This window comes from Arachis ipaensis, chromosome B03 (genome assembly GCF_000816755.2).
Source record: "Arachis ipaensis cultivar K30076 chromosome B03, Araip1.1, whole genome shotgun sequence".
NCBI lineage: Eukaryota > Viridiplantae > Streptophyta > Magnoliopsida > Fabales > Fabaceae > Arachis > Arachis ipaensis.
Window position 1 is genome coordinate 13,663,972 of NC_029787.2, and position 9,809 is coordinate 13,673,780.

General features: G+C 29.0%; 2 protein-coding genes across 2 annotated transcripts; one reads left to right on the forward strand and one right to left on the reverse strand.

The window, feature by feature from the left end:
- On the reverse strand, positions 397-4,604 carry LOC110269381. Its single transcript, XM_021117172.1, has 4 exons — positions 4,562-4,604; positions 2,495-2,796; positions 753-814; positions 397-551 (listed from the first exon to the last, which is right to left on the reverse strand). The coding sequence occupies exons 1-4, from the start codon at positions 4,602-4,604 to the stop codon at positions 542-544; spliced, it is 417 nt and encodes a 138-aa protein (XP_020972831.1). The 3' UTR covers positions 397-541.
- On the forward strand, positions 7,204-9,722 carry LOC107634194 (non-functional NADPH-dependent codeinone reductase 2). The gene is made up of 5 exons (XM_016337766.2): positions 7,204-7,424; positions 7,674-7,849; positions 8,134-8,377; positions 8,846-9,025; positions 9,145-9,722. Exons 1-5 carry the CDS (start codon positions 7,305-7,307, stop codon positions 9,370-9,372), a joined length of 948 nt encoding a protein of 315 aa, XP_016193252.1. The 5' UTR covers positions 7,204-7,304; the 3' UTR covers positions 9,373-9,722.

A 9,809-nucleotide genomic window follows, 5' to 3' on the forward strand; every position in this document is an offset into this window, starting at 1 on the left:
CAGTACACAGAGCCAATAAAAAGGAAAAATTTCACATGCAAACCAACCAGAATATAGAAAATCGATATCGCTGTGATAGATAATAATTAATAACCTGAAATTTATGGAATTGAGAATCAGCTATTGCTGTTAGGTACATTAGATTTCTTTGTAGCCTTGCTTGGTTCCTAAATTATTATAAACCAGAATCATAGAATTGATAAAGATTATTAATTATGTAGAATACCTAGAGACTAGAAATTGAGAGAAAGCATTCAAAAAAAATCTAAACAGAATCCAGAACTAATTAACCAATACTGTAGTAAATAAGAGCTTTCAGTTTTAGTTCCTCCTCATTTTTTTTAATTATTTTGAATTTACACAATTAGCAGATTCTCAAGTTAGAAAAATCATAATACCCTTGTTTTGAACCAAATGAATTATAACAACCACTTAATTTGATAAATAAAATAAAATGAGCACCACTTAATACTATTTAGAAATTAAGAAATTATCCAAAGAAGATACCTCTGCTGTATATTTAAAGGGAGCCACACACCCATTAAAAAAACCTGCAAAAGATAAATAAAAATAAATGAGAATACATAAGTTGCTTGCTGCATGTACACAACTCATATTCTTCAAATTATCTATGCATTCATTTAGATAAAATCACAGGAAAGAAAAATTTATATGAACACATCAACCTATAAACCTAGGCATCAGAAAACAAAGACTATAAATACAAAATCTATTCAGGATTCAGGCCATACCCACTTCGAGTTCTGGTAGTGCACTGCTGGGCCATATATTTGATCCACAATATGATGGATACCTACAGAAAACACAAATCTAAGAAAATGTGTATGATCATAGGATACAGAATTGCCAATGCTTCCATTTTTAACTTGGCATCTATGAGTGTAGCTGTAGATAGGCATCAACCTAAATTAAATTGCAAATTACAAGGCAAAAAGAGTTTATTAACTGAGGTATAAATGATCTAAAAGTGAAAATGTCGTATATCTAAGTAATGAACTATTCTCTTGTATCCATGAACAAAAGTTACATATGAACAAAAAAGGTATTAATTAGAAGAATAAAATTAAATTTATTTTAAATATTTAAAATTTATATTTTAAAAACAAATTTTTAAAAAATAAAAAATTTAACAGACCAAATCTTAAGTAAAACTTATTATTATTATAATTGAAGAATTAATAAACGAAATAAGCTTCATACTCCACTTACTTTCACAGCATTCACAATTCTATAGTACGAAAATAACTTATATGACAAAAATGTTCGGGAGAAGCCAAAAGCAAAGTTGTATCCCAACACAAATTTATATCTTTCCAAAAAGAAATATTCTAAAGAAGAAGACAGGTGAGATTGTTGCTAATTGCATTAGAAAAAGATAGGTAGCATGAAAAGGAAAAAATAATAATACTTCCCATTCATTCTTGCCAATTTCTTTTGTGGTCCTTTTCCAAAGTCAAGTTCCCCCATGGCATGTTTTCTCAGTTAATTTTAATTGCTCTTTTATCCATCACAGAGACATATTTAATTCAATATTAAAAGCTATAACTTTTTATATGAATCAACTGTGTTTTTGCTCACACATATAAAATCTAAAATAGTTGGTGTTATGTCAAGATATCAACTTTCTATTATGCTAGTGACTAATTATTGTTTTGACTTTTTTTAACACTAAAAAATAACTTTTGCCAATTTATTCTTCGGATATTAGGCTGAATTCTTATGAACAGATCAATTAATATTTATAAAATCTTAGAAATAGTTGCATAAATTAATCCTTAGTCAAAATCAATCTTACTACTATATATTTTATTCTACTATGCAACTTAATAATGCTTATGCTTGTCCTAAGTAGATGATAACAACCCAAAGATCTACCAGGCTTCCCAATTTCTAATACTAATTAGGCCTCTTTTTGGATCATCACTTGAATCAGGAAACAAAAGAGAGTCTAAGATTCTTGTTATGTCATTTCTTGACACGTCAAGTTCATGAACTTCAGTCAAATTTGCAACAGAAAGAGGTAAAGTTCTATTGAGAAAAGAATCAAACATGTCTAATTTCATTTGAATTAGAATTGTTATCATAAAATCTTTTTTAAATCTTCTTATTTTTTATCAAATTAATTACTACTCTATACAATAATTTCATTTGGAATCAATATATGAGTTTTTCCAACTGGCAATATCAAACAAAACAAAAATTAGAAATTAGAATCATAGAATCCAAACTTAATAAGAAAAAGCAACTAGAAAATAGAGGATATGAAAATCTAATAATGTATGATTTTTAACAACTTAATAAGCAAATAAACATGCTTTGAGATCGGTAAATGAAAACGTTCAAAACCTAACTACTAAATAACCAATTAAAACCTTAAATCAACTAATAATTATACATCAAATTAATTATTAGGTAAAGATTAAAGAAGATTGAAGGAGCAAAAAACTAACTAAACAAAAGAACTGGAACTTACCAGGCCGTGGGACGAGCAGACGATGGAACCGGCGAGAAGACGGCGGTGCAGGCGAGAAGACGGCGGCACGAGAGGATGAACCAGAGGCGAGACAACGCAAGCTGGAGTGAAAGTGAGAACACCGGATTGTAGTTTCGATTCACAAACCGTGAAATCGAAGAGGCGGAACGAGAGATCGAAGAGGCGGAGCGAGAGATCGAAGAGGAGGAGAGAGAGGTGGTTTAACACAGGCACACAGCTTCGAGAGTGGGAGTGAGAACGATATTCAGACGCGTGAAATTGGGGGAAAATGAAGAGAACATCTTTTTAGTAACGTTTGTATCTTATTTTTTATTTTTTTTAAAATAAAAATTATATTTTCTAACATTTATTTTACAAATGTTACTAAAAGTATAATTTTATTAGTATAGCTAACATTTTAAAAAATGTTAGATAAAAAGTGTTAGTAAATGTCTAAATTCTAGTAGTGATTAGAGATGGCAATGAATAGGGTAGGATTTGGACCCAACTCTAATTTTACCGGCGAGTTGAAAACATCCCAACCCTAACTCTACCCGCGATCAACCTGCAAATATATGATTCTATCCGCAAGTTTTACAAATATGCAATATTATTATATAATCTAATGAGTAGGCAAATTAAAAATTCAACACAAACAATACAATCTTCCCATAAACAACATAACTATCAAATGTTTAATTCGGCATAAAAGTATTTGTTTAAATTAATAACACAAAAATAAATAAAGACCTTTTGCACTAGTGAAAGATCCCTAGTTCAATACTTATTTGCTACAACAACAACATCACTAGTCTATGACTTTAGATGCAGCATCATCATCATAAATTGATGATCTTAACTCAGTGGCAAAGACATTTTGCACTAAGTGAGAGGTCCTTGATTTAACACCATCTATAACATATTTTTATAACATATAGGGTACGAATTGGTTGCATAGGATTGAGCCACAATTCATACCCTCCTACCCAATCCGCATTCAAATTTGCTCTACACTCAATTCTATCTGCAGAAAATTAGGTTAGCAATCCTATCCGACCGAATTGGATCTGATTAGATATTTACAGGTAAAGTGTTACCCCTAAGGACATCAATACACCACTTACAACCTCTAATAATATCATATCAAGAATAAAAATAAAGCTTAAATTTTTTTTTTGTTGATATATGTGAAGCCAGGGTGACAAAGTGAATTGTCCTTTCCACTCGATTCCATCAAGGCTCGTTCTATCAAGTAAAACAGATTTAAAATGTTAGTTTGTTCTGTTTTTATGGTGGATTAGTAAACCAGTAGACTAACTCGGTTAACGTGTTTTTTAAGTTAATAAAATTAATTAAAATTAATCAAATTTAAGCATATATATGAAAGTGTAAAATAAAATAAATAAAATTAATAAAAAAGAATAAAAAATGAAAAAAATATGTTTAAAAATTATATAAGTGATAATATTTGGCAGTACGAGTTTGACGATTCTAAATTCTAACTTAATTCGTGTTTTTTACAAATTTATTGGACTAATCTGACAAATTTGATCCGTTTTACCACCTCTATGTCAAGGGTTTATATCCAATAATCTAACAATATTGTTTCATTTTGATTGCCTATCTTTCAACTGTATTTTCTTCATTATTATTGGTGTAAGATTATCTCTATTTCAAAGAATATATACTAATTGAAATCTCACAAGCCGTTGATCGAAAAACCAAGTCCATAATATTTGACCCACCCGAAATGAAAATATACTCTTTTACTATATTTTTAATGCTAAATCAATTTTGTAAGTGATATGAGTTAAAGCAATAAAATGAATAAAGTCTAAATTCATAATACTAAACATGATAATGAAAATGCATTTCAGTGCAATCTAAATAAAATGAAACAAACTTAGAAATTCCATATATGTTTTTTTAATTAGTATAGGAAATTATATTCCATCTATGATTATTAACTATAAATTTTTGAATATTGGTTTAAAAAAATTATTTAAAAGGATAAAACTAAAAATATATCTTATTAATTCATAGAAAGCAAAGTAATGAGTCAAGTACAGTTCATGAACTGTGGACAAGTGCATTGCATTGTTGGATTCATCTATAATCTTTACTTGACTACTTCATAATTTGACTAAGTGTCATTGCATTGCATGTCTTTCATTTAAGCATGCATGTGTTGAGAATGAAGAATTTGAGAAAATAGTGCTCAGCAACAGAGAAACATATATAAATCATTATATAAAGTCAACTTGCAAGGGATATATAAATATATGAAATAAAATATTTAACTACAAAACTCTAGAGAAATATATATATTACGTATTCTTGCATGTTTTGTATTCTCTATTAATTAATGCTGATTATTACTTTATTAATTAGGTGAATATAAAAATTCCAAGTTTTGACAAATTTGCATGTCAAAAACTAGTTTTAATTCCTTTAAACTTATTGATTAGTTGGCCACAAAAAACTATTGAAGAAATTAAAGTTCAGTTTCATGCATCCACAGGCCACAAGCTTGAAAATGGAATTATAAATGGTTTAATTTCACCAAAAGATATATATCGAAGACTTTGGCCATTCGAAATGATAAATGTTTGAAAGTGCCAGCTCACTGACCGACTTTAACATTGAAAATGCACACGTTAGTATAGTTTATTGAGAGCCGATATATATTCAAGTATTTTTTGCGATTAAGTTTAATTAAGTTAGTTTAAATTTAACAAAAATTATTTTTATTGTACGTAGTGTATATATATGTGTTTCATTAACACAAATAAAATTCTGCTTTACTTTATGTTTATTTTTCGTACGCTTTCTTTTCTTTTTTCTATTGGTGATGTTACTGCGTTTTGTTTTTATTTTTTTTTCTCTTCCTTTTTTTTATGTTAATTTTTTGAGAGGAATAAAATAAAAAAAAAGATAAAAAATATCAAATAAAAAAAAAGAAGAAAAAAAATTAAAAAGAAAAAGAAGACGAAGCAGAAGAGGAGGAGGAGGAGGAGGAGGAAGAAGAGTTTTGAATTGTGCAGAACGAGACCAAATGTACCAAAAAATTACATAGTGATTGCGATACAATTAACTCAGAAATGCACCGAAATTACAAGAGTTTCTGAGTTTATAGAATGCACAAATTTCGGTTTATTTGTTATTACACAATAGTGTTGTTATAATAATATTTTGATTCATTTGCAGTCCAGGTGTATTGTCGATGAACAATTTGTCCTAAAAGTTGGGATGACTTTCAAAACAAAATGAATGGAATCTAATACAATTGAATAAAGTGATAATGAATAATTTCATTCTTCTTTGCTAAAAAATTTGGTCAATACTTATCAGTAGCATAAAGTGAATATCAATTAACACACAAATGAACCGAAATTAGTTCAAATTTGAACAAGCAGTAAAAAAGACTCAATCATCAACAAAAATACATCAAATTCATTTCTGGATCCAAATAAACCTCAATTAAACTAAGAAATGAACCGAAATTACTTAAACAATAAAAAATTTGGTCAATATTTATCTGCAGCATCAAGTGAACCTCAATTAACACATAAATGAACCGAAATTAGTTCAGATTTGAACAAGTAGGAAAAAAAACTCAATTATCAACAAAAACACATCGAATTCATTTCTGGATCCAAATGAACTTCAATTAAACTAAGAAATTAACCAAAATTACTTAAGGAATAAAAAATTTGGTCAATACTTATCAGCAGTATCAAGTGAACCTCAATTAATTCACAAATTAACCGAAATTAGTTCAGACTTAAACAAGCAGTTAAAAAGACTCAATTATCAATAAAAACACATCGATTCATTTTTGGATCCAAATGAACCTCAATCAAATTAAGAAATAAATCGAAATTACTTAAGGAATAAAAAATTTGGTCAATACTTATCAGCAGCATCAAGTGAAGCTCAATTAACATATAAATGAACCGAAATTAGTTCAGATTTGAACAAACAGTCAAAAAGACTCAATTATTAACAAAAACACATCAAATTCATTTTGGATCTAAATGAACCTCAAATAAACTAAGAAATAAACCAAAATTATTTAATGATAGAACTAGAGAAAATCAGAACCAATAAAGATGTTAGTAAAAGTTGGTGTTGTTGGTGATGACGATAACGAAAGAGAAAGATAACGAAAAAGAAAAAGAAGAAGAAAACGCAGCATTAAAGAAGAAGAAGAAAAAAATTTTTTAACTTAGTTAGAATTATGACTTGGATGTAGAACTTTATTCTTAGTTTAATATTTTTATATATTTTTTTTTTAATTAAACAATTATTTTTCGAAACGTATTAGCATATGTAATAAGATCTAGATACCGATAATTTTATAACAAAAGAAAATAAGAAATATAGTGTGGCATTGACTTGTTCTAAGGAATTGATGGCCGAAAACTATTTGCTTTTGGATGATGGATTGGGGCAAATAAATAAAATCCCAAGAGACAGGGAAGATCCGATCCTTTGATTTGCATTCCTTCAATAATTGATTTTAACACTCTTCCACGTCTACTATATATTATAATTATTCAGGCATGATCATCATTATTAATCTATATATATGAGCTGACATATAGAAAAAAAAAACTAATAATAATTTAATTTAAGTCTAACCTCTAAACAACCTTAAAGTTAATATATGTTTTGACTTGACTTGTAGAATATCTATATATACCCAATATTAGACACACATTTAGCAGTGTGCGAAAAAAGCTAGCAATAGACCCACAAACACAGAGACAAAAAAAAAAGGAAGGAAAAGAAAATAAAGAGAGACAAAATGAGGAAGAATCATGTGCGTTTGAACTGTGGCATTACAATGCCTCTTATTGGACTTGGCACTTATTCTTTCCCAAATGATAGGAACATAACTGAACTTGCCATCCACAATGCTCTTCAGGTACCAACATTCATGCTTATTATTATTATACGCTTTACACGGTCATGCAATCATATCTGTTCTTTTAGATGACTATTTACGTGGTCAATAAATTATTTCTATAGTATTATGTAATTAGATGTACGTATAAAATTACTTTACACTAATAATACATCAAAATTAAATTCTTATTATTTTGATAGTGGATGAATGTCGTTTAATTTATGTAGCTGAGCAAATACAGTGTCTTAATGTTTATGTTTTGTGCAGATTGGTTATAGGCATTTTGATACAGCAAAGATATATGGTTCTGAGCCAGCAGTGGGAAAGGCATTGAATGATGCAATGTTTGATGGAGTTGTAGAAAGAGAGGATATTTTCTTGACATCAAAACTATGGGGGAGTGATCACCATGATCCTGTTTCTGCATTGAAAAGAACTCTACAGTAAGCACAATAATCATGAACATCCCTTAAAAAGAAAAAATATTGAAAGTGAAAAAAATTAAAAGAAAATATCTTACCCCTTTTTTTTTCTCTTTTCTTTTCTAAAGCAATGGAAAATCAATAATAGCAAATAATGTTAAAGTGCATGTGGTGTTATCATTACCAAAGCAAAAAACAATATTGGAATTAGTACATGTCAATCCCCATATGAAAGAAAATATGTGACAGAATCATCTTAATTAGTTAAGTAATTGTGAAGAATGGTGTTGGAATTAATTGTATAGGAACTTGGGAATGGAATATCTGGACATGTACCTGGTGCATTGGCCTATAAAGTTGAAGCCATGGGTAAACTATCCAGTGCCTAATGAAGATGACTTTGAAAACTTGGACTTTGAAGTCACATGGGCAGGGATGGAGAAATGCCTTCAAATGGGGCTCTGCAGATCCATTGGGGTTAGCAATTTCTCTTCCAAGAAGATTCATTGGCTCTTAGATTTTGCTTCCACACCTCCAGCTGTTAATCAGGTACATCTATATGTAAATAAATAAACCAATATTTGCATTACTTTTCTACACATTTTCTTTGTATATTTTTATTTTACCGTATAAAAGACAAATATTTTTATCTTCTTGTACTTCTTATCAATCATTTTTAATACTAAAAATAAAAGGTATACAAAAAAAATTATTTTTCAAATAAATATTCGCATCAAATATCTTAAATTATTTATAGATTTTTTATGAGGTAATAATTTTATTAAGTATGAGTTTAATTTTAGTGCACTGACAGTGTAAAACATTTACACAATGGTGCAAATATATTTATTTTTTTGAATGATTGCGTCAATATAAAAAGTAGTTATTTTTGCTAATATAACGTAGTTGAATACACGTGTAAAACTACTTTACATTGTCAAGACAATGTATCAAAATTAAATACAATAAGTATAATAAATATTTTTATAAATTAATTAAAGTTGTGTTGGAATTTAGGTGGAAATGCATCCGATGTGGAGGCAAGAGAAGCTGAGAGAGACATGTGGGGACCACAAGATCCATGTAAGTGCCTATTCACCACTGGGTGGGCCAGGGAATGCATGGGGGTCCACTGCTGTTGTTCATAATCCCATCATCCAATCAATTGCCTTCAAACACAAGGCAACTCCTGCACAGGTGAAATAAAATAATAAAAATCCAAACTTTGTTTTAAAAAATATATTTTTATATTCATGATGTTCAATTATTATTATTACCTGAAATAATTGAATGTATATGTCTTCATTATGATCAAGGTTGCATTGCAATGGGGACTGTCAAGGGGGTCAAGTGTGATTGTGAAGAGCTTCAATGAAGAAAGAATGAAGGAAAACATGGCATCATTTGATCTGAAATTGAGTGAGGAAGACATATTGGAGATTCAGAAATTGGAGCAAATCAAGATTATGAGAGGGGAATTTCTTGTTAATGAAACCACAAGTCCCTACAAAACAATTGGAGACCTTTGGGATGATGAAATTTGAAAGTGTTTTTTTTTTTTTTTTTTTTCCCTTGTACAACAATTAGTTTTATTTTTACAAGTACATTTATTCTGTGTATATTTAACTTGTGTTATTGTTCAATAGTTGTATTTCTTTTTCTTCCTCAACAACTATCAATATCCTTCAGAGTTTCTGCAAGTCCGATTATTGAATAATACTCAAACTGAAACTTGAAACAGAAACATTTTCAATCATTTTCTTTTTAAAGATAAACTGAAGCAATAAAAGACAGAAGGAATAATTTAGAACTAACAAGCAATCACTTAAGTATTACTATTACAACCAAATTCACGCTGCAAAACCCACGAAAAAATAACCAATACTAAAAACAACCTTAGAAACCCAACTACAAAGAACAATTAACATTTCTCTTTTTAGTTTTCCAAAAATATTCTATAAATACAAAAAATTAATCTCGC